The 25,896-nt window shown below is 43.3% G+C and overlaps 1 protein-coding gene across 1 annotated transcript in view; it reads right to left on the reverse strand.

Annotated features, from left to right (window-relative positions):
• Positions 1–25,896, reverse strand: part of PCSK5 (proprotein convertase subtilisin/kexin type 5) — a 295,107-nt gene that overhangs the window by 522 nt on the left and 268,689 nt on the right. The window contains exons 28-37 of the mRNA XM_066614135.1: positions 22,535–22,548; positions 18,524–18,593; positions 15,342–15,537; positions 12,073–12,290; positions 9,569–9,805; positions 6,566–6,796; positions 5,973–6,150; positions 4,439–4,656; positions 3,574–3,684; positions 944–1,135 (exon numbers count right to left, since the gene is read on the reverse strand). Coding sequence (XP_066470232.1) covers positions 944–1,135; positions 3,574–3,684; positions 4,439–4,656; positions 5,973–6,150; positions 6,566–6,796; positions 9,569–9,805; positions 12,073–12,290; positions 15,342–15,537; positions 18,524–18,593; positions 22,535–22,548 — 1,665 coding nt within the window. The remainder of the gene's footprint in view (positions 1–943; positions 1,136–3,573; positions 3,685–4,438; positions 4,657–5,972; positions 6,151–6,565; positions 6,797–9,568; positions 9,806–12,072; positions 12,291–15,341; positions 15,538–18,523; positions 18,594–22,534; positions 22,549–25,896) is intronic.

The raw sequence follows: 25,896 nt of genomic DNA on the forward strand, positions 1-25,896 counted from the left end.
GTCACTGGCATGTATCTGAGAACATCCAGAGAAAGATGTAAATGTTAATTCTCTCTTTCCCATACGTGCAAGGATCCTCTAGCTCCATTAGATACAAGCAACGTCAGAGAATCTACACATAAACTCAGAGAGACCTAGAATGCAATCCTAACCCCTTATGTCAGTGCTTTCCAGCACTGGCATAGTGGTGCCAATGGGACATGTGCTGCATCCTGCAGTTGGGTGTCACTCACAGGGGCCTCCTCAAAGAAAGGGAATGTTTGTTCTCTTACCTTGGAGCTGCATTGCCCTTATGTCAGTGCTGGAAAGCACTGACATAAGGGGTTAGGATTGCGCCCCTATACTTACTTAGGAGTTTATTGACAGTGAAACGTTTCCTTGGAAAATGAATGACTAAGTTCATCAGCTGTTTCATATTTCCCATTCCCAGTGATGAAACATCAGGGGAACACATGGTATACTATGGCCTTCTATTGCTACTCTGTAACCAAGAAGGTGGAGAAGGGGCTTTTTCCATTGTCACTGTAAAGTATTCCATCATGTGAGCTTCCACATGTGATCTCATGTGGCAAAGTCTAGAAACAGGTCTACAACCTCTTTTGTTCTTGCTGTTTGAAAGCCTTACCACAGTATGTGGTCCATGGTTCTCATGCACTAATGCTCATTTTTGGCAATCAGCCATACATACATACATACAGCACAGATAAGGTGATCTGAATGTTATGTGAGCACAACCCAAAAACTGGTTTCTCATGATAGCACTTCATGTGAAAGCTGCAATACCCAAATGCTCTTAACTATACAGTTCTTCTCAATCAATTGTAGAAGCAGAGTTTCCCAGGATAACAACCCCTCTTTGGAGACCTGATCAGAATTCTTCTTAAAACTGAACACTAGTATAACAAGAAAACATTTCCCACCACCCCCTTCAGCTCATTATTACCTTGTGTTCCAGCGCAGTCACAACACTCCAGAGTCTCGTCAAGTCCAAAACTTTTACAGCATGGCACACATCGGTTTTCATCCAGATAGAGCCCCATGGTAGGAAGACATGTGGTGCAGTTGAAAGGACCGGGTCCCTTGCACTCTACACAAGTATCATGGCATTTTTCACATCTTGGTGGGTCCTCCTTGAGTTTAGAAACAGAAGTTAAAATGTGGTTTCAGGTTCAGACTGTTTCCATATGAAATCCATAATGTTCCATGAAACCTGTTGGCCTTGGTTCAACAGAGCATGCCCACAGCATCCAGGGCTCCACCTTGCATGTAACCCTTCTTTTAAAAAGCTAGAATTTTGCTGATCAGCTGTTTAGGGACGAGTGGAGCAGTTTGCTAAATGCCTCACCCAAACAGTTGACTGGCATAATTGCAGCTTGCTTTTTTTTTTAAAAAGGGCTACATACATCCAGCTCTTGCTATGGTAATCAAAAATCAACTGACATGAAAACATATTTAAGATTCTATAAAGAATAACTTTAACAGTTAGCAGTTACTAACTGGGTAAGAGGCACTTTTTCAAGTGGGTACTCCTCTCATTTATCAGGGGGAGAGTAACTGGCCCTCCTCACCCCAGCAGTGTCTTTTCTAGTGGCTGTCTGCTGGTGTTCTTTTGCATCTTTTTAGATTGTGAGCCCTTTTGGGACAGGGAGCCATTAGTCATTTGATTTTTCTCTGTAAACTGCTTTGTGAACTTTTAGTTGAAAAGTGGTATATAAATATTTTTAATAATAATAATAACAATAATAATATTGTTCAATGATTTTTTTGTAATGAAGCTGATATTTTTTTAAACTCGGAAACCACAAGTGATTTACAAATATAAGTAATCTCTTATGAACTGTGTGGCTAAGGTCAACCTTTGGTTCTCCAGAGCTCAGAAAAGTTGTTGGCCACTAAACACATAAAGTGGCCAAATGAGTCTGTGTTTTTAAAAGAATTGTTGTCAGAGCCAAACTATGGATGTAATGTTAGGAGTCTTTAGGACTTTGCCACTAGAATTTTTTTCTGTCTAACAGAGTGTGCAGGGGAGGAGCACAATTGGGAACCGAACCACAGTGGGAGCAAAAGTCTCAGCCTCCTCTGCTGTAGATATACGAGGGTCGCCCAGAAAGTAATGCACCACATTTTTTTTCTCAGCCTACAGTAATGGTACGAATGCGAAACTTTAGATATACATTATTTGAATTTTCAGGAGTGCGCACACAAATTTTTGGTTTCTTCAGACAGATAGCGTAGCTGCAGCAGTGTTTCGAAATGGCGTCTGTAAGTGATGTACGTTACAAGCAGCGTGTCATCGTTGAATTTCTCACTGCGGAGAAAGAAACTGTTGGGAACATTCGCAAACGTTTGTGTACAGTTTATGGAGAGTCTGCAGTCGACAGAAGCACGGTTAGTCGCTGGGCACAGAGGGTGAGTCGCTGGGCACAGAGGGTGAATGCGGTTTGGCAGAGCTCCAAGATTTGCAGTGTTTGGGGCGGACATCCACGGCTGTCACACCTGACAAGATGCAGCTTGCTGATGTGCTCATTCGCGAGGGCCGACGCATAATGACTAGGCAGTTGGCGCTGAAGCTGTCAATCAGCAAAGGAAGTGTGGATGCAATCATCCGTGCTCTTGATTACTCAAAAGTGTGTGCACGATGGGTTCCGTGCTGTCTTACAGTGGACCACAAATCTCTCAGAAAAAACATTTCTTCTGAGTTGCTGAAACGTTTTGAAGATGAGGGGGAAGCGTTCTTGTCCAGGATTGTGACAGGTGATGAAACCTGGGTTCACCATTTTGAGCCCGAAACAAAACGACAGTCGATGGAATGGCGTCATCCTCAATCTCCACAGAAGAAAAAATTCAAAGCAACTGCTTCCGCCGGTAAGGTCATGATCACTGTGTTTTGGGACTGTGAGGGCGTCATACTCGTTGATGTGATGCCAAGAGGCAGCACCATTAATTCTGAAGCTTATGTGAAGACATTAACCAAACTCAAGAAGCGCTTCCAGTGACTTCGGCGCCATAACAACCCAGGTGAATGTTTGATTCAACATGATAACGCTCGGCCTCACACAAGTTTGAGGACTTCGGAACACATCACTAAACAGGGTTGGACTGTGTTACCCATCCACCCTACAGCCCTGACCTAGCTCCCTCAGACTTCCACTTGTTTGGGCCATTAAAGGATGCCATTTGCGGAAGACATTTTGAGGATGACGAAGAGGTGATTCGCACAGTGCAGAAATGGCTTCGTGACCAGAACAAGGAGTGGTACCGACAGGGCATACATGTCCTTGTGTCTCACTGGAGGAAGGCCATAGAACTGGACGGAGATTACGTGGAAAAATAGGGAGTGTAGAAGAAACACCATTCTTTCTTGTGTGTAAGTTTCATTTATTGTGTTCAATAAATAATTGTTGAAGAAAAAAAATGTGGTGCATTACTTTCTGGGCGACCCTCGTATTTTGTTTTTTGCAATCCCCTAGAATAGATACTATTTTGTAAAAAGAAACACACAGTCACTCATGATCAGCATTTAATGTAACATCTAGTTTGGCCCTAGGTGGTTTACTGTGCAGTGAAGAACATATGTACATACTTCTGAGACTTTGTATTCTCCTAGAAAACATTCTGAATAGCAGATTCCAGCACCAAGACGATAACTCCACACGCAGGATGTGCAGCTGAGCGCTCCCTTCCCTTAAAAGCAACAAATAAAATGTTAAAAGATGGTGCATAGAAAAGTATCCAATATCCAATGCAGTATAGTGCTGTACACATAAATAAAAAAATTAATGGCATTGGCTGTCAAAAGACCATCTCGATAACGGAGGATGCCGGAACAGAATACACCTAGGTGCTACTATTACCAAGTGCTGTTTTACAACCATGGTGCTTTTTGTGAAGATCTTCTGGGTGTGCTAAAGGCTGGAAGGGATCTCATAAATGCTTAGCATGGATAAGTGGCAAATTGGAAATAATTAGGTACTTGGAGCTGCTCAGTTCTATCTACGTAATTCATCTTGTGTTTTTCAGGTAAAGCATTTCAGCCAAAGCATTCAGTTGAAGCAACACATGCATGTAAGAAAATGAAATTAATTTAAAAGTAAATCAACTAAAATTAACAGCCGCTACAGTGAACACTTTATTACAGAAAGGGAAGCTCCATAATACCTTAAGACGGTGGTGGTGAGAGTCTCTCCTAAAGCATGCCTGAAGCATAATAGAGTGCCTTTGGCATGATTGTGGCCTGCCTGTGTGCTTGATTTTTCCTAACTTAAAAAGCATGTGGGAGTGATCTGGATTGCTAGCATTTGCCCAGGAGAAAAGCTCCAATAAAGCTGCTGCTACAGCATTCACAAAATTAATATTTTAATAGTCTGTCACAAAGAGAAGAGCCACTGAACTGTGATAATGACGGTGTAACACGGAAGCAGCATGTGTTGTGCCTTACCATCACAAGACTTGCACGTTGGATGACACCTTTCACAGGTGTGTTTTTCATGGTCGGCAAAGTAACTTTCAGGGCAGGCACTGTGACATTCATTGTTAGAGTGCAGCAGAAAGAAATATTCGTCACAAGACAGACAGTCTGTGGATTCAGGACCCAGGCACTCTTTACAGCTTTTGTGGCACCTCTCACAAGAGACGGTGGCATTGTTTGCATAGTAGCTGAGACAGACAAGAAAGGGAGAAGTCATTGAAAATGCCTGCATTGCAAAGAAAAGGCTAATTTCTCCACTTCATATCTTGCAAAGTCAAGCATGTTAGTAAATATTCCACATCTTTTGTGTTTTGCAAAAGTCATAATTTTCGGTCACACAAAATCAGTGAAAACGGGGTGGAAGTGAACACCGTAGGGGCCCTAGCACAGGCTTGACATGCAGAAGGTCCCAAGCTCAATCCCTGGCCTCTTCAGGTAGGAGTAGGAAAACATGATCTGCCTGAAATTCTGGAGATCCATTGCCAAGCAGTTTAGACAATACTGTCCAATGCATCCAGGGTTTGGGAGTGAAAGGCAAATTTATATTGTTGCCTGCTCATGCCCCACTTCTCTGAGTGGTGAGAAGTTCTAGGAGCTGCATCATGAGCTGAGTTCTTGTTTCTTCAGACGAGGAAAGCACTGGAGACTTAGGGTGTCTTTATAATATTTACTTTATTAATATAAAGAATCGAGCATTTAGGGCCCAATCCTATCCAACATTCTAGCTCTGGTGTAGCCACAATGCAGCCCCAAGGTAAGGGAACACATGTTCCCATACCTTAAGAAGGCCCTGTCCCCCCACCACGGGATGCAGTACACCTCCCACTGGCACAACTGCACCAGTACTGGAAAATTGGATAGGATTTGGCCCTTAGATGTATAGGCAGCAGACAGTCCTGCAAGCAGCATTAGTAGTATGTGTCTTCTAAGCATGTCAGCTGCCAGCTATTCATCTTGGCTTCCATTGCAGTTTCTGCAAATCTTACTATCTCTGCTTTCCCAAGAAACTCCAGTTCATGTCCTCCCATGTCCTTCCTTTGTCCGCTCCTCTTTGAGAGGAAAGATGGAATGGAAGGAATCACCTTAGTCCTCCTCTCAGGTAGTTGAGGGCCCCTCATGGAGGCTCCCATTCAGGGAATTTCTTGGACCATTAACATTTACTAACTCTCTTTTGTCCACTCCAGGAAACTGGCTCCACACTGCTTCAGGGTCTGGCTGTGGTACCCACACTGAAGTCACACCTTCAAATCCCAACCTCACCACAGTATGTTCAGAAGGAGTGAGTTTTGACTCACAATCTCAGCTTTTGCTTTGGGCATGTGATGGGTATTCTCCACTCATTTCACTTTTCTTAGGGTTGCCAGTTACTTGGAATATCGATATGGATTGTATATTCCAGGGCACTTTCAGACAATACATCTCAGTTACAGTGCGATACCATGTCACAATCTGCCCAACGTATATCTAATACAGTTTATCAACTCATACCCCAATAGGGTCTTACCCAATTGGACACGTTTCTACACATCCATGTCCTTGCTTGTACCAGCCTGGATGACAGGAGAGGCATTGCGTGCTGTGCTTCCCACTGCAGGTCCCACAGTGCCTATGGCAAGGGTAGCACTGGCCTTCATCTCTGTCCTGGTAATAGCCATTGGGACAGGCTTCGACGCAGGTTGCATCTGCACAGGGAACAGCAACAGACAAAGTAGATTCAGTCTTCCTTCTCCCCAGTGGGTGACAAACAACCTAATCAGTATTAGGATACAGGGAAAGACAGTTCAATATTGAAAACGTTATACAACTTTTGACAGCTGCCAGGCTTGCTGTTCATTACAGAGGGAAGAATGCAGACCCATCTCCCATTTCTGAATGGTTTTGGAGAGTTTGGGATATGACTTTTCTATTTAAATGACCTTATTTTGTTTGAGAAGGAAGGAGGGAAGACAGGTAGACAGCTGTTTTGTCCAAAAATGCAATAATCATATCTTCTTTGGGAATTATGCAGCACAATAATCTACATTTGTTCCAAACAGAAGTGGGTTTCCAGGAAAAAGAAGAGAGGACTAAGACCAAAAAGAAGAGGAAGTGGCTTACTGAGAAAAAGCCTTTTTTCTGGACAGGTGAGGCAGTGATTTTCAGCAGGGCCTGTACAATCCAAACATGTCCTGTGACAAGGCCTGCATGCCTTGACATGTCCATCGTAGTACTCCATGGAGGAGCAGCGGTGGGGCATCAAACAGAAGCCAGCCTCAATCATCAGCAGGCCCTCTGTGCAGGTCAGGCAGGCAGTGGAGGACGAGCAAGTCTGGCATGTCCTGTCACAGGCTGCAATGTGAACAATCACAAAGATTAGACCCATGTTAGTCTTTCTTTCCATGGACTCTGATAACTTCTGCATGTCCTGTCCTACTTCCCTGCTCATCAACAATCACGGGCTTTCCCAATCATCCCATTGAGCATCCCACTGAATGTTTAACAGCCCAATCCTGAGCTGCCCAGGGCGCCCAGCCTCGGCGGCACTGAGAATGGCTGCTGCCCGATCCTGTGTGCCCCGGACTACTGCAGGCTGCACCTCGGGAGAAGGGTAAGGGAAGCAGCCCCACAAAGTAAAGATGCTTGTGTAGGGTGCCGAGCCCTCCATGAGTGCCTTGGATCCGGTGGAGCGGAGCACCATGGACACAACTCCCTTCCTCCCCGTGGGCGTGCCTCCCACCCATCCCCGTCCCCACCACCCACCTCCCCGTCATGCCTCCCCCTTCCCTCTCTCCGCCCCCCTCCCCACCCTGCTTACCGTGCTGTGGTCCATGAGACTGCCGAGCCACGGAGGCTGGGCACCCGCTCCGCACTAGCCCGGCGCTAGCACAGCACCGGCTGGCTCTGGGCTAGCACAGGCAGTAGCCTGGCGGTGAGGCTCTAAGTGCACAGCAGCATGAAGCTGTGGTACTGAGCCCAGGATTGGGCTCTAAGGCTCCTAGGCAGGGTTCATACCACTTCTTTATTTCATGCAACCTCTGACATGCTCTTGGTACTATATTAATTATAATAGCTATGAATCTATTTGCTCTGACAGCCAGAATGGCATAGTGGTTTGGGAGTTGGAAGATCCAGGTTCAAATCCCCGCTCAGCCATGAAGCTTCCTGGGTAACCTTGGGCCAGTCACTCATTCTCAGCCTCACCTACCTCACAGGGTAAGGACAAAAGGAGGGAAGGAACCATGTACACCACCCTAAGCTCCTTGGAGGAAGGGTGGCATACAAATGTGAAAAATAAATAAATAAAAACAATTATAATGGCATGTTCAAAGTTGGTGAAGAGGAGTAGAGGCTGTTACTGTTCATTTACAGTAAATCACTCATCCTGTCCAAGACATTTCTATGACATGATACTTGATTGTTTTATCCTGAAAGGAAGTAGTTATTAAAAAGCACTTGTTAACACATTGGTTCCTTCATAGCCCAATCAGACTACTGGGATCACAGACTACCAATCCCTGCTTGTATTTTGCTTGCTACAGAGTTATGTGCAACTGAAAAATTATCATGGTCTTTCATCAACAGAAGCTGCAATCATGAGCAAAATAATCTTAGAGGTGTTGTATCTCTTGTTCTTTGACAGCAATATGGCAACAATACTATGTACCCAATATCAGTAATGCTTGTTTTCTCTTATTATGGTCACATACCCATACCTGTATTTGATTGCTTCATAATACCCTATTTTTCTGTGTAGCCTGACTGATATATGACCATAGCATTTCTGTTCTTTTATGATTCATACCCTCTTTGAAATCACCATCAGTACCTAAACCAGTGTTTCCTCTCTAAAGTGCACTTTTCCTCTGAATTAAAATTGGATGCATAAGTTGCTTGAATACCCAAAAAATATATTTTTGGAGATGTTAGACTCAAACAGCAACACAGGGTTGACACCAGCTCCTTTGAAGGCAGGTAATTATCACAAGACTAGCCCAAACCCAAATGTCAAACAGCTTGCAAATTCCACTCTCCCCAAAACTTTGGCAAGTACCACCGCCACTGTTGCCCGCTGCTAGGAAAGCAGCTGGATATGTACAAGAAATGGGAGACACAGCATGGCAATCTCCCCTCCTCTCTGGCATCATCATCAATTGCCTTTGCACCTGCATTTTTTATTTTAAAAAAAAACAGGAAAAGCATACTGGGAGTGCTCCCACCATGCCCTGCTGGTCCTGTTTATTTTAAAGAGGATGGGTGCACATGAAAGAGGAGGCAAGTCAGAACTCCAGGTAAGGTAACACACATCAGGTAAGGTAACTTCACATCAGTGCCCTCTGTCTTTCCTTGCTCACTTGGCTCCTTTTCTAAGCAGCCAGGCAGGTGGGGAAAGGAGCAGTAGCTGCAGCTTCTTCTTCCTCCAGTGGCCCTGAAGGAAGAGGTGGTCTGCCACTGGCCCAATCATCTTCCTTTAAGCAGAAGCACGTTCCAAAAGCCAACTGAAGTGGTTCAGTGAGCAGAAGTCTAGAGGAGGGTGGGCAGACCCAGGCCGTGGTGGCCCTTCATCAGTTTACCAGCACCCCCAACCTGTTGCTTGATGCAAGTCTTTCATTTGGTATCATGGTAGGCCAGCTCTGACTCTCACATAGTAAATGGATGGTAAGCATTACTTACCTCCAGAGGAGGAAACCTGGCCCTTGGGCTGCTTTTCTAGTTAAGACATTCTGCTGTGAGAATATACACTATACTATACAATTGCATATCTGCAACTGTATACACTGTACAGTTGCATTTCTGCATCAAGAGTGACTGAATACCCCATCCACATCTGATGCAGAATTATTTGCTCCCAGAGAGGCTTATTGAAAGGCAACTAGGCCACTGCAGTGAATCAGCCACAGATACACAGCAGGTAGCCTCCCCAGTAGGTGAGCACTTTGGACTTGCAGAAGTCTTTCATCAGTTAATTTATTGCTTATGCCACACTAGAATTTCTCTCATGTCACACAGGATCATTCCAGCTTAGTTAGGAATGACTGTTCTAAACATAGTTTAGAAATGACTGATCTAAACACCTGATCAAAATCACTTTTGGTCTCTACCTCAAAATAAAAAAAAAAATACCTTGACAGTCTGCAGTCTCATCTTCATAATAGGTGCCTTCTGGGCAGTCCGCAACACATTTGCCATTGTACAGCACAGAGGAGGGACTAGAACACTCTGTGCAGGCATCAGGATCAGGTCCATCACATTCTCTGCAGTCTTCATGGCAGGAAACACAGCGGACAGAATCAGCAAAGAAGCCAGACGGGCAGTCATGAATACAGTGCCCATTGTGCAGATAATATGGAGAAATACACACTTTAAAGAAAGGGTAGAATAGATTAGGATACAAACAAAAAACTCAAAGTGTTTTTTTTCCCCAAGGTGCCATAAAACTCTGCCCTCAGTTTCCTAATTTATTTTTTTTTAACTTAAAGAGATCTGGAAGACTGATTGTGAAACCGAAGGCAATGGCTGCAGCTTGGTTTCAATAAAAACTCTAAAATCATTATTTGTTGCTCTCTCTCGCCTCTGACACTGTTGGTCAAAATTCAGGATTGTGAACTTTGAGGAAGTACAACCCCCTATAAAACATGCTAAGGGCCCAATACTATTCAACTTTCTAGCACCAGTGTAGCCGCAATGTCTGAGGTAAGGGAACAAATGTTCCCATACTTTGAGGAGGCTTCTGTGACTGCATCCCCAACACAGGAAGCAGTGCATACCCCATAGGCACGGTAGCACTGGCACTAGAAAACTGGATAGGATTGGGCCCTAATTCCCTTACCCAGAGCTGCATGACTACCCCCCCCCCCCACGAGATGCAGCGCAAGTAATTTTGGTGTGGCTGCATCAACTGGGAGGCGGATTGGATTGGGTCCTAGTTTGATTATTAAGGGTTGGGTTTCTTGTTTACAGAAATTGCAAATTCTTGTTAGAATGTGTTTTCTTTTTGCTGGTATGGTACTGAGCTTTAATTGAATGCAAAATTTGGCAGGGAGTGATTTAAGGGTACATATTTTTCAGGTAACTGCACATATTCACATGTACAGAAAGCACATATACCTATTCTCATAGTCTAGGGAGGAACTCAAACTGAATACAGCTTCTGCAGCTTTTCTGAGATGCCACCATAATTACACTCACCACTGACAGACATCTTGCATTCATTTGTATGTGCACAAAGAACAGAATTAAAAATCATTCTGTGCAGACAGGCGGTAGAAAAACCAAAGCTATAACACAAAACTATATGCTAACTAGACTGTGGATGGAAATAAATCAAATAAATGCAGTAGAAAAAGAGCACAAGAGCACTAAATATACCATCATCAGATAATACAGAATATGCTTTAAGCAAAAACAGAGTAATTTTATATTATTTTCTATAGCTGAATAATTCTCATTCTGTTGTTCATTTTAACTAGAATAGAATTATTCACTTCAAAAGATTTCAGATGGCCTGTTTTTACATTTCTAGTCATAGACAAATGTTTCTGTGAATGTGTGAGGGGTATTGCAGTGTGGCACTCAATCTGCATAAACGTTCACAGCCCATGTGATCCCTGAGTTGATCCCACACAGGCATCCTAATAATCCACACTGCACACCAGGGAGATTCTAGGATCAGACTGGATGACAGGGTGGCAGGGTGCCAGAACTCAATAAAGCATGAAACCATTCCCGCCCCCCCGCCCCCAGTGATGAATGTCTTGTTTCCCCCCCCCCATTTTTTGGGGGGGGGTCTATTTTTCTTTATCTTTGGCAGGGACATGTATTCAGGGAAGGCAGGTGAGGCAGATCCTTACCTGTCACTGCAAACATCCTCAGCCTCCCCTGCTTTCTGAGGGATTGTTTGATCACAAGGGAGGCTGAGCTCTCACTATATCTAGACTAGGGCTGCAGCAGACAAGAGCTGGGTGGAGTGTGTGTGTAACACGATTCCCTGTGATTGCACAATTTCTTTTGCTCCACTCAATTTCTGAGTGGTTGCACCATCACAGGGGACACTGAGCTCTTGCTGCTACAGTTCTTGACGCTATACAGGGAGATGCCCTTCTCCTCCCCCAATTTGTTTAATTCCATTTCTTCTGGCATTTTAATAAACTGGTTTTATTTTTATTCTTTGCCTGCCTAGTCTTTGTTCACAAGTAATGCAGTGGGTTGTCACATCTAATCACTTGTGGATGCTACAGCAAGCACTTGTGGGCGCTATTGATTTTTAATAAGACCTCTGGAATTCTGTACACTCCTGGGACGGGCTGTTGTTCCAAATGGCTCCGCTCTGCCTGCCCTCTGTATCCCGAGACAGTGGCAGCAGATAGAATTACCAGTTCCCTTCCCATTTGGCTGCTGAACCAGTAAAAACAAAGAGTGAACAGCAGGAAAAGATGTGTGCACACTAACCACTAGGTTCTACTCTCTTCAGTCAGACTACCTTCTCCTGGTACTTTCTCTGACACCCCCAGTCTGTTTTCCATGCTTTTGGAACAGCAGGAAGTTCACATCCAGATAGGTATTTTCCATTGGCTGATGGGTACTACGTGGTAACCTGAGCCAGTGGCACTGTAAATTCTCTGCAGTACCTTTACACAAGCTTTCATGAATGCATTCTTGACACTTCTCAGGGCAATGTTTACAAACTCCATCCACAGCAAAGTGCTTCTCTGAGCAGGCTTGTTTACATTCCCATTGCTCTAGGAGCCAAGGATTTTCGCAGGAGAGACATCTGGTGGTATTTCCTTCACACGTGCTGCAGGGTTGGCTGCATGCTCTGCAAGTCTCATCTTCTGCAAAAAAGCCCCTAAAGAGTTTTTAAAAACACACAACAGATCAAGTTATAGAACATGCAGCAATTCTCCAGGATAAGTCAAGAGTTTTAACTAAATATTTGCTGTAGACGTGACTGCTGTGCACCATACTTGTCTTACTAGACACTCATGCAATTGTCACATCTTCCCACCACTGAAATGCTCTGCATTCAAAGCCAAGAGTACCATTCAGGAGTCTCTAAGCATTTTGAGGCATCTAGGCTTCTGCTTTGTTCATCCAAATTCTTTATTTGTTTGCAGTTAGCAGGATCAGTCAACCAAGTGGCTCTTTGAAGAGGCTGCTTTGAGTGGCAGGCTGGGAGCAAACTGGTTAGAGAGCTCTGCATGCTGTGCCTCCCCAGCCACTTCAACCAGCATTCCAGTCCTTCACTTAGGATTGAGACAGCAGAAACCCACCTCTTCCTCCTGTGCTGCTGTCACGATAAGAAATCATGGTGGGGGGAGGGGGCTGGAGGAGAGAGCAGGGGGCTGCGGCTCTCCTTCCAGGAGACGGACTGACAGGATCACTCTGCCAACACCGCTTTCATTTTCCCTACTGGTTGCTTCTTCAAAACAGGTTGGGTGTAGCATGCTGGGAGTGAAACAGAACTTCCTCTTTCACTACCAGCATTGCTTTGCCTGGCCTATTTTGAAGAAGTGACTTAGCAGGGAAGAAGGAGATAGCAGGGTGGAGGCAGTAAAGGAGACTGGGAGATTTGAGTTCACTCTGCTGCCTCTTCCTCCTTGTCTGCCTGGCCTCTTCCTGAAGACAGGTTGGGCAAACAAGGTGGCAGTAATGAAGGTGGGTTGGAGCGTTTGCACACTGATGCATGCACACACACAAAAGGTGGGGCCAGAAATTTGCATTGCCAAAATAGGTCAGGCCTGACTATTAAGAAAGCAGGAAAGAAGTGAGATGGAACTCCAAAACGGTGAAAACAATGAGGGCTTTTTGTTTGTTTTACTAAAGAAGGCATGAGACCTACTAGGACTCCCACAGGTTGTGAGAATTTATGCTATTATAATAATACCTCCCATAATACCTCCATAATGGGCAGGAGGTCTGGTCTAGAGGGTAGAGCCTCCATTTGCCTGAAGATTAACATCCACAAGGTCGCCAGTTCGAGGCCACCGGCACCGTGCGACCTTGAAGCAGCTGGCAAGCTGCAGCTGAGCTGTTCCATCTGCTCGGTGCATGGGAGGATGGAGGCCAGAATGTTAAACCAGATCAGAGTGTAACACCTTGAATGTGGTGGTTCTTGAAAGAGAGAACCTTCTTTCAATTTGTAAAAATCCCTGCGTGGATTTAATAAGCCTGCCTGTGTAAATCGCCTTGAATAAAGTCTTGAATAAAGACCAAGAAAGGCGGTATATAAATACTGTATATTATATTATTATTATCTTATTATAATGCTGCGATTTTTTATAGCACTCTGTAAAAAACACACTGTCATGATTGACAGCGAAGGAAGCAGTGCATTCTGGGTAGCGCAGGGCCAATCAATGACATTTTCTTGCCGCAATGTGATAAAGGGCGCAATCCAAACCTGTATTTGGCATGTTTGCGCCTCCTCAGGAGGAAGCCAGGCTGGCGCTCAAAGAAGCGCCGGCCTGCAGAGGCCAATGCAAACCTCCGTGCTGGCTTCCTCCTCGTGAGTTGCATCGGCCCAGCTGGGCCAACGCAACAAGGGGCACAATCCTAACCCCTTATGTCAGTATTTTCCAGCACTGATATAAGGGCAATGCAGCTCTGAGGTAAGGGAACAAACATTCCCTTACTTTGGAGGAGGCCTCCCTGAGTGACACCCAACTGCAGGATGCAGCACATGTCCCATTGGCACCGCTATGCCAGTGCTGGAAAGCACTGACATAAGGGGTTAGGATTGCGCCCAAAGAAAGGTAAGCAGGGGGGAGGCGGGAGGGAGGTGTTCCTGCTGGGGGGAGGGCAGGCGGTGGGCGGGAAGGGAGTGGGAGGCGGGGCTGGGATCCGGCAGTTATGCTGCTTCAAGCCTCTCTGCTCTCCTCGGACTTGAAGAGGTGGTGCAAGTCCAAGGAGATCCATTGGGGCCAGCAGCCCTTACCTGGAGGTAAGGGGAAATGTTTCTCCTTGCCTCTGGCTGAGCTGCTTATGGCCACTATCCTGCACTGGATACAGTGCAAGCCTCCTGGCTTGCCTGTTCCAGCAAAGGACAGGATTGCACCCAAAGTCTCAAATAGTGCTGTTTCACACAGCATTCAATTTTCCTGTAACATATCCCCTGCATTATGGGGGATATTACTGTTCAAATAATTATAAAAGCAAACATTGAAGAAATAAATGCCATTTAAAAAAAAAATTCAAACTACAGCCTTAAATTTAAGAATACACTTGTCTAGATAACCTGCTGAAACAGCAGAATGCAGACATTATGAGAAATAAAAAATGATTCTGACACTACTAAAGATAAAAAATGAGTTAAGCAATGTCATCTTGAAATGAGGTCAGGAAAGCATAAATACTTGCTCAATCTCTATCTTCAATCATTTCTGCCATTCCTTCTCTTCTAATTACAACACCTCTTGCAGAAACAGGTTACATTATGTGGCCTCTGGTTATAATTTCTCCAGTTTATTTAGTCTGTGCCCACTACAATGTAATATAGTTCCATTAGTTGGCAAGGTTTCTATCAGAAACAGAACATCTACAATCCCATGATAAGGATGTCATGCAGGTTTAGAAACAGGCCATATTTATTACTTAGCCAAGGTTTATAAAGAACTCTTTTGAAAGCTCTCTCAGTACATTCCAGTACATTCCAGTGAATTGTCCATCACCTTAAAAACATCCTCTTTGGGAAATGCCTGATGAACAGCAATGCATTGCACCACATCTGCAAATTAGCAATTGTTCCGCACTGAAGTATCAAACTTTGCATGCAGGTTCTTCAACAAGAAGGTTTTGATCTGTTGTGTCAGGGAATATGCGGAAGTGAGAATGGCGCACAAGTACAGTAACTGAATGACGTAATGGATATTTGCATGAAGGAAATTTAAAAGGCATATACCTGGGGCATGCCTGCAAGCATCTGCCGTTGAACAAATAGTGAGGCTTGTTTGAGTCAGAGAAGCATTTCAGGCAATGGTTCGTTCTACTACATTGTTCACAGCCATCCGAGCACTTCTCACACTTCCTCATCCTTGCATTGCCAAAAGTCCCTTGTGGGCAATCCTGGACACAAGACTCTGCAAACAGAAATCTCCCTGCAAATAATGGAACAGAAAAGGGACATTTGAAAAACCAGTGGTGGAGGCCTCCATATCAAGCCCTTACATGCTGGCATATTGGGCAACTGCCTCATGAAAGCTACATGAATCTTCTTGTGCTACTAGTGTGGATGCGATATTATGATTCATATTTTAGACAGAGCACTATTCAAGGCACAGAATGCTATACAATTCATTAATACTGCAATCTTATCACAAAACTCTCTTGAGGACGTCAGCCTGAAAAATAACCATTTGATCACAAGTACAGAGGTATAAAAAAAGTGGGAGCCAGTGGGTGCTCTGCCCCATCTAGAACACTGCTTTACACCACCTAGGATTCAGAGGAAATATCTGGTGACATGATAGCCTCCATTTACAGAATGGGACTCTGTTCCAAGCACAGGAAAAAATGGAGTCAAAAAATAAAATCTATACAGTTGGTGTTCTCCCCCCTGCCCCATGGCCACAACTCACAGCAGCCCTCCAAATTTCACTCCAAATTGCACTGCTTTGTTCATTCAGATTTCCCCATTTAGGAAACTTGAAGGGAGCTCAGGAAGTGCTGGTTTGATATCCTGCCTTCCTAACTCTTGAATGACATGTGGGGATGGAAGCTTGTGACATGAAAATAGTACATCTCTGAAGTGGTTGTTTTATATTGCTGGAAGGTAGGTCTAGCCCTGAGTCCATTTCATAGAATCATATTTCTTTTACAACATTTATGCCAGCTTATGCTTGTTGAAGCAGTGGCCCCAGTTTGTCAAGGGCCTTACTGGGAAGTGTGCATAGGCTAGTCCAGTGTTCTTCAACCTTGAGATCAGGACCCCAATGGGGTCTGGAAGCCTCAGTTGTGGGGTCGCAGCAACTTACAAGAATAAAATAGATTGAAGACCACTGACTAGAGCACCACCAGGTTAAGGAGGAAGCATCTGGCGTACCCCTTCAGGTACCAGGAAATTGTGTCCCAGTCCTGCTCACGTTCTTGGCAATTGTGCTAAAATAGCCTTTACTAGGGCCAGGCTTCATAGCTTCAACTTTTTCTGCTCTCTCTAATCAGAATTTTTGGTTACAGTGAACAGTGCTGGGAGGGTGAAACGGGGATGGGGAGTGGGTAGTGATGGGGATGGGGAATGGGTGGATAAGGTCTCAGGGGGGTAGGACTGATGGTGAGTCCCCAATCTCATAGTCTTTTTATTTGTAAATTGGGGTCATGGCATGAAAAAGGTTGAAGATCACTGGGTTAGCCATTAAAAGATTCTGTCTTTCATTCAGCCCCATGATCAGTGCCCACAGTCACAGGATTGCTGTGAAAAGTACCCTGAACCAGTGCCGCAGCAATTATCTGATGTTTTCATTACAACATTGCCCTCAAGGAATGCGCATCCATTGCTGTTTTAACAGAAGGTTTTTCCTCTAGCACAGGAGTGCCCAAACTTTTTGGCAGGAGGGCCACATCATCTCTCTGACACTGTGTCAGGGGCTGGGGAAAAAAGAATTAATTTGCATTTCAAATTTGAACAAATTTACATAAATGAATATATGAGAGATGGAACTTATATGACTGAATGAAGGTCTTGCAATAGCTCAAGGCCTATGAAAGGACTCGCACAAAGCAAGGCCAGCCTTTCCTTTGCTGCCGCTGCTGTATCACAATGTGAAACATCAAGCAGTGGAGGGAATCTTTGTCCCACAGCTCACTCGAGAGGTCGAACAGTTGGCCGTCACACTAAGAGCAGTTACATCAGGCCAGCATGGGCTCCAGCAAGTCTCCGGACGGCCAGAGGCTCATTGGAGACTGGGGGCTCCCTGAGGGCCGGATTGGGAGTCCTTGAGGGCCGCAAGTGGCCCCAGTGCCAGGGTTTGGGCACCCCTGCTCCAGCAGCTCTGCACTGAAAAAGCTCCAAATCACATTTTACACTTTTCCAGACACCAGCTCACAAATGCATGTATATGATTTGTTATCTCATAACTTCTTTATCACTTAAGACTTAACACAGAAATGAACACAGTAGTGGCGCAAACTGGAGTGCTGCCCATTGTTGCCATGGGTCTGCCACCTCTGCACAGTTGCAAAAAGAAAAAGGAAAAAGAGAAGCAGCTGCATACTATGCTATTTGTGTAGTCTCTTCAATTACAGAAGCTCAGGGTTTCTGGAATGATTTAAAGGACTGCACTGATGAAGGAGTTCCTTCATTTGAGTGGTGGCTGTAAATCAAAATCAAAGTCCTGCACTTCCATATTTTGAAGAAACTTTCAGTTTGATACAATTGTGATACAATTTCCAATTCCTTTTAGTGGGTGGAAAGCAGATCAGTGTGGCTTGCATCTGTGGCAGCCTGGAGGGAGTGGTGCCAGCAGGTTTGGGAACACTTCAATTCCACCACCCTCTTCTCCCCCCTCCCCACAATATGCCTCTCATGCAAGCCACATAATCTCACCTAGCAGATGGGTTGCCCCTGAATGAATGTGTAAATTGCCTGTTCTGAATAGCATGCTGCTTGATACAAAAGCTCTGCCAGTGGCTCTTTCACACACAAAGTAATCACTGCTGTCCTGGAATGCTGAGCATGCATGTGTGAACAGGCCCAAGATGCACAAGTAGCTTAGGATTCAATGGGAAATGACCAAAATAAGTTCTGTTTCATATATACTATTATTTGCACAACCTCAGCGGATCAGGCTGTAACTTCACATGGCATTTTGAAAATTTGAGTTAGTAATATTAATGTACAATTAATATTATCAAGAAATTTTGCAAGATAAATTGAGAATGAGAGCATTTTCCTGAAGAGAAGGAAGGCCACTAGGTTTTTCATGGAATCTTGTGTTCCCTTTACTTTTTAAGTCTGTCTTTAGAAGAATGACAATTTTTCAAGGACTAGTTGAAATCTGTTCTTCAAAGCTTCCTCAGACAATATACAGTGTTGCAAAAGTTCTTAATAATGAGAACATATAATGTTGCAGAAGTCACATTTACTACCTTGGGGGCACGAAGTGCAGGCACTGGCAGAGTTTTCACAAGTTTTGCATGAAGGATCACAGAGCTGAAACTGAGTAGCTGTTGCTGTATCAGGAGAGAAAGATAAAAGGAGTGAACAATGGCACATTGTAGTGATAATTGTGGTTCTGCCAGAATACATGGTTCCAAAAATTATTTTTTTAGTGTTGTTTATGCGACATAGGAAAAAGACCAAAATGGAAACGATGAAATTTTCACTGTCGACTGGGTGGCATTGCAGAAAAAATAAATCAGATAAAGAAGAAAGAATCACCACTAATCAATTAGCAGCATTTGAAGAGGACATCATTGAGCTCACTGTTATAATTTTTTTAGAAATTACTTTTGCTATTTATCATCCTAATTTAAAATATGCTTCAATGTAGCATTGGACAGAGGCTAAGGTTACCACCACACACTATTCTAATTGAATCAACTTGTCTACATTTAAGAGGGTGTTTAGATGAGTGAGTCACAAGCCCTTCATGCATCCTCTTGATCCATTTCTGAGTGGAGTAAGAGCTTTGTAACACAGCTATGATTCATCAGAGGATGGTTCTCACCTTGCTGCAGGCAACTGACAATTCAAGTCTGAACACAATACTGAAAAGGTTTTCCAAGAGTAAAACACATTCTGTAATACCCACTGGCTATCAAAGTGCATTGTAAGATTCTGGTCTTAAGCAGCAATTGATTTTGCCCCTTCTCAAATGAAAAGAGTTAACATTTAAGATTTACTGGATGCTTCAAAAGTACTTGTGTGATGTGCTCAATTTTCAGCTATCAGTACGTTAGCACTGGAATATTTGAGTCTCCACTAGAGGGGAATGTACACAAGGAATTGAGACTTTACAAAGCATTCAGCACATATCAGCTAACAAAACTACAGTCTAGTCAGACTTAAATTGCTGATAAATACTTATTTTACAAGTTGGTTATGACCTTGCTCATGACTTAAACTATGTTAATCACTTAGATCTGTGGCCCCATGAAAATTTGAAAACTTCCAGAATTTCACAATATACTTATTTGCTGGGAAAAAAATGCAAATGTGCTATTTTTCCCAACTGGAAAATTCTTTCTTTCCTGGAAAATTGCAATGTTTGACATTAAATGACAGGCACTCCTCAAAGATGTTATAACCAAATATTAGTATTGTCATTTTGTGTAGTTATCCGGTAGCATCTTCTACTATGTCCATCTGGACTCCTGGTCAGTAATCAATAAATAGGAAGCAAAAGTAACAAAATAATTCTACCTGTGAACTTATGGCTGAATTCTATTGGGTGCTTACAGTGGTGGAACTCATGGAACTCGCATTCCCCTATCATATATGCCTCTGAAGCGCCATAAATGGCATGCCATCACTGAGCACATCAGACCCATAAGCACAAATGGCTGGCAGCTCTGCATGCCCTCTACTGATGGACCCCATCCACGCCAGAGCAGATAAGGTGGTTGCACTTCACACAGAGCTGTAACTAGGGCGGAGCCTGAGGGGCACCTGTTCCAGGCGCTATGACAACCGGTGGCGCATGACTTACTCTGCTCTAGTTATGAAGGAGGCACTGGTGACTTTGCATACCCCATTCCTTCTCCTGTAGAAGTTCCCAGCCTCCAGAGGAGAAGGAATGGGGCATGCGAAGCTACCTTAGTGACTGCCCCCTCTTCCAGGGAGAACCTGAAAATGACATTATGATGTCATGTGACATTGTAACATCACTTCCACAGGTGCCGGGGCAGCGCATTACAGTTCTGAAAGCGCAAGTGGTACACAGTTGCATATGCTGAATCCCATCCCTTTTTCCTAGCCCAGCCCCAGACCACCCCTTCCTATCCTTGGACATATGCCAGCAAACTAGCTGGCGTTGATCCAAGCAGATCCAGACAGCCTATGTGAAAATTATTACATAAAAGTTATTACAAATATCCTTTGTAAATAAAAGCTATTTTTACTTCTTGCTGCCTGTCTGATCACCCCCCCCCACCACCACCACCACCACAGCATGCAGTGCATGCTCCATTGGCATGGCTGCATGCTATGAACTGGCAGGAGATAGGACTGGGCTGTTAGAATTCTGTAAGTGGAGTGTAATTCAAACCTTGTTAATGACATGAAAATTACTCAGGTATGTGACGACCTATTTGTTAGCAGCTGGTCTCATGGACTGTGCTTGCTCAATTGAAGGGTCATGAACTTGCTGCCAAAGAGTTAAATCACAGATGTACAGAGGTTTTATATTATTTGTGCAGGTGTGCCATTTGAAACTATGCCTAATCAAAGGCAAATATCTTTTTATTAATGTCATTCCACTTTTTCTAGGTTTGTTATGTCCTTCATAAAATAAAATAAAATCCATTTTTGATGCATTGCTCAACCCATGCACAAACAAGGCTATATACATTCCGTACTCAATTTCCCACATCTGCAGAGAAGAAACCTAATTCCTATGAATTCCACCTTTGCTTACTTCACACTGTGGGATCAGGTTACAACTGATCACCTCTACATGGGTCACCTCTCTACTGAGTAGATAATTTCTTTTTCTACAGCTTGGAATTACTTCCTTTTATGCTTCATAGGCTGGGAAAATTAAGCATTCTCTTTTGACAATACCTAATTACAAAGTTCAACAGTAATTCAAATTGAAGAGTATGGTTCTTATGTGCCTTAACTAGGCATATATATATCAGTTCAGTTAAGGCAAGATATAAATATCTTTTTTCTCTTCAGAGGCAAACCTACTGGTAAAATGCAGAACAGACAGATTGTGCCACCTTGTGACACTGCAGTGGTGAACACGTGAAGGTAACTTGTTTGGTTAGAATTCCCCATAGCACAGATTTGATCTGAATGTGCTACCTTTATTTCCAGAGGGGGAGCTGTTTATTGCTGAGATTTTATTCTGTATGACATTGAAACCACTGATACAGCCATGAATATAAATGCAAAGAAGAGGTCATAGATATCTAAGAGATAGTTATAATTACACAATAAGATATAATGGTAACAATATATACACATAATAAAATCTTAGAACCCTATCCAATCTGTGGGACTTATCAATTTCAGGGCACTACAGAGTGGCTGAGAAATAAATCATAACCTTAGTTATGCACTATTTTTCAACCTAGTTATTACAGTGACAGCATAATATTAATTTAACGAATGAATGTCTAAAAGAGATGTATACAGTCCCAGAAGGGATGAAATAGAAAATACACTGTATATACCTTACTCTATTGGACTCCTACAACACTAGTTTCTTTAATTTAGGAATGCTGTTATAAAAGGTCCTACAATTTCCTCTTGATGCTAAATTCTTCTCTTCAGATTTTTTTTTCCTGTGCAGATTACAGAATCAAGGAGAAAGGAAGTGCAGTGGTTTATTGCCTTAAGAACAGTGGGCGTCTAAGGGCTTGCATTTAAATGCATCTATCTCAAGCAGAGGTGGGCAAAAATTAACAATTCAGGTCTGGGCTGACTCAGGTGGTCACCTGAGCAGTTTGGCCACCTCCACCCACCCACTCACAGTTACAGTGCTGCTTCTCCTTCTGCTGTTTCAAGTGCTAGGAGATCTTGAACTGACTGAACTGACTGAACTGATTCAGTTGCATTTTGTTTTTGTGAACACAAGAAAAAATAGATCCAGAATCCAGCAGACTCCAGGATTTAATTCATGCTCTATCTAGCAGTCTAGAAGTACCCACAATCCTTGCTAAACTTTGTTGTGCGTGCCAGAGGTATCCATTGCACAGGAGCAGTAATATCATAAGCCCTACACAACGATGCTTTGGAGTATACATGGCACAGCCTAGGAAGGGCTTGGGACAGCACATGCCAAGGCCTCTTGTTGTAGGCCTTCAAAGCCTCAATTTGCATAGGGAAGACTTGTTTTTAAAAAAAGATGTTATGAAGAAACTATATAGTGAAGAAGAGAATGCCAAATTTAGTTTTAAGACTGAACTTCTGCAAGGCACATCAAACTGAACACATTTTTTTATTTCTGTCATGAAAAATTACCAAGATTGGACCTAGAACAAGCCCAAGACCTCCTGACGCTTGAGGCAGCATGCCAAATGTCCCCTCTTATCCGATGGTATGACAGTCTCTGCTCTTTCCACTCTCCAATGCTCGGCTCTCTCATCCCCTCCACACCTCCCCTTCTCCTCTGCCCCCATCTTCCTTTTCCAATTAAGGGTGTAGTGAAAGGAGAAGGAGGATCAACAGAGGCAAGTAGGCAGCTAGAGATGGGTGCCCTCCCACAAATCCGCTGCCTGAGGTGACTGCTTCACTTGGTGTCATGAATGGGCTTGGACCACATTTCAGCGTAAGATGTTTGATATGAAAAATCTTTGAAATTTCATTTTAATAAAAGTCTTTGAAATGAGGATATATTTAAAATAACTGCAGTCCCCTGGAATTTATTTTTTCTTTTGCCTCCCTTCCAATAATATGGTTAATTCTGTGGCTTAACTGAAGAACAGAAAAAGTTAGTGATGTAGCACATTAGCAGTTTGCAATAATGAAGGCCATTGGCTTGCTGAAAATCTAATATAGTGCAACTGTCATGTGTTATCATACAGCAAATCAAGATCTTCACTATTTTGTCTCCTGGCTCTCAAAATAATTTCATCATCTGGAACACAAGATAAAATACAGATGTTCTGAGCTACACACATTGGCCCAGACGATTTTTTTTCTTGGCTTACTCTTTTGTGAAAAAAGGCTGAATACCAGACAAGTTCAGACTCATTATTTCAGGCCAAACTACTTATTCACAGTTGATCCAAGCTGGAGCTTGAATTACTTAGTCCCCCTCCCTTCAAGTGTATACAAAGCTAGTATCCTCTTTTAAAAGTTGTTTTCCATACATGCAAACTGATTCAGAGATCTGAGAATATGACAATGACATGATATGTTTGGCATCCCTTGCTTCCCCTCCACCTCAGAACAGCTGATTGAGAAAGGGGTTCCCTTTCAACTGGAAGTAAGACGCAGGAAGGAAGTCTAGGACCATATACAATAAACATAACAATATCACATTGAAACAGCATATATATATATATATATATATATATATATATATATATATATATATATAAGAATCCCAGTACAGTCACCTGCAATTGTCTAAACTTAGCTACAAACTCCTCCCCACTCAGTCTGTGAGTACACTGCTCTTTTCAAAAAGTTGGAATCACACAGACCACCTCTTCTGATCAGTTGATCAACAGGATCACCCCTGTTTAAAAAGACTACATGTGTTCGGTCATGATAGTTGGATCAGAAGAAAATCAAATAAGAAGCACCTGTTTGGCATGTAATTCCTTATACAGGTAGGGATGCATGTGTGTAGAAGCCCTGGTTGCAACTCTGTAGTGGTGGTGTGCCTGTTCCTTGCAAGTCACATGAGAATTCTGCTATGTGCTGGTTACTAGCAGAACCAACACAACGCAATTAGCAGTTGATGAACATCTTGAGGACAAGTCACACAATAAAAAACATTGCCTGCAGAGCCAGTCGCCCACCCCTCCAGTTAGTACATCTTCGACTGGGCTACTTTTCTCCTCATGTTGTGTTTCTAGTGCTAATGTTGCTGGAGGAATCAGCCACTTGAGCCCACCCTAATTTATTGATTGATATTATCAGCCCACCCTTTCCCTTAAAGCCCAATATTTAAAAAGTCTTACATCGCTTCCGGACAATGTTCAGGTTTTGGGGTTGGCGAACCTCCAGGGGAAGGGATTTCCACAACTGTGGAGCAGCCACTGAGAACGTCTCTTTAAGTGCCCGTTCTGTCTGGATTCGGGGTACAGATGGTACCATCAAGAGATCGTTCTCGGCTGACTTTAATGGTTGCGATGGGACATAAGGGAAGAGGCGGTCTTTCAGGTCCGCAGAGCCCAAGTCATGTGAGTTATGCAGCTTCAGTTTCTCTATCAGTAAAATAGGATTGATAAAAATTATTCAACTTTATAAAACAGAATAAGCGCCTCAACTGTGGCAAAACTATTAGTAATTGCTAGCAATTATATACCATGGAAGAAGCAATCTATTACTTAAGTTTCTACAGGAAATGCTAATTATGATTAAATATTTGACTTTACTGAGGTAATGTTTTATACTTTTAATGCCAAAATTTCACTCCACCTCAATGTAATCCATCCATGGTACTTCATTTAGGGCCCAATCCTATCCAATTTTCCAGCTCCAGTGTAACCACAATGCAGCCCCGTGGTAAGGGAACACATGTTCCCATACCTTAAGACCCCAGCGTCTACCCCTCCACCACAGCATGCAGTGCACACCCCACTGGCACAACTGCACCAGCACTGGAAAATTGGATAGGATTGGGCCCTTAGACTGCAGGTGTAAGGTGTAAGTACAGTGAGATTAAGCCCCACTGAGCTTAATTAACTTACTTTTGAGGAAACATACTTAGGAATGCTCAGTCAGAAACACATGGACTTCTAAAACCTCCATTTTCATCCAGTGTGATCTATGTTGAACTCTACCAAAAATCACATCTGCATATATTAGGTTAGCAGGGTGTGGGGCATAGGATAATATGACCCTCAGATATATGTGATTCTGCAGTTCAAGTTCTCATATATCTATCCTGTACTAATTCTAACCAGTTCATTTTATTTCACAAGGATAGCAGCTACTTTTTAAAAAATATAACCAAATCATTGGGCACAACCCTGATGACGAGATGTGTTTGAAATTGGTTTTATTTATTTTACTCAGCCCATTGTGTTCAGTAAGGCTTAGGCTGTAACCCTATCTTACTCACTGGAAACAACACCTCTACTGATGACATTATTGGCAGGAATATAACTCACTTCAAGTGAGAGTCACTGCCGCACAGTATATTCCAGAAAAGAGTAACTTCATTTCAAGGTGTACAAGCTGACTCCCCTCATGTCTTTTCCCTCCAAAAGTATATTTTGTTCTGTAGTCATGGAAAGAAGAGAAGAGAAGGTGGCCTACTCACCATATTTATCTAAGTGGAAGGTATCAGACAAAATAGCAAGTAATATGAGCCTCACGGCACAATCCTAACCCCTTATGTCAGTGCTTTCAAGCACTGGCATAGTGGTGCCAATGGGACATGTGCTGCATCCTGCAGTTGGCTGGCACTCATGGAGGCCTCCTCAAAGTAAGGGAATGTTTGTTCCCTTATCTCAGAGCTGCATTGCCCTTATGTCAGTGCTGGAAAGCACAGACATAAGGGGTTAGGATTGTGCCCTTAGGCTGCAATCATATACACACTTGCCTGGCAGTAAGCCCCACTGAACATAATGAGACTTACTTCCAAGTAGACACACATAGGAGTGTGCTGCCACCA

This window comes from Tiliqua scincoides, chromosome 2 (assembly GCF_035046505.1).
Source record: "Tiliqua scincoides isolate rTilSci1 chromosome 2, rTilSci1.hap2, whole genome shotgun sequence".
Taxonomy (NCBI): domain Eukaryota; kingdom Metazoa; phylum Chordata; class Lepidosauria; order Squamata; family Scincidae; genus Tiliqua; species Tiliqua scincoides.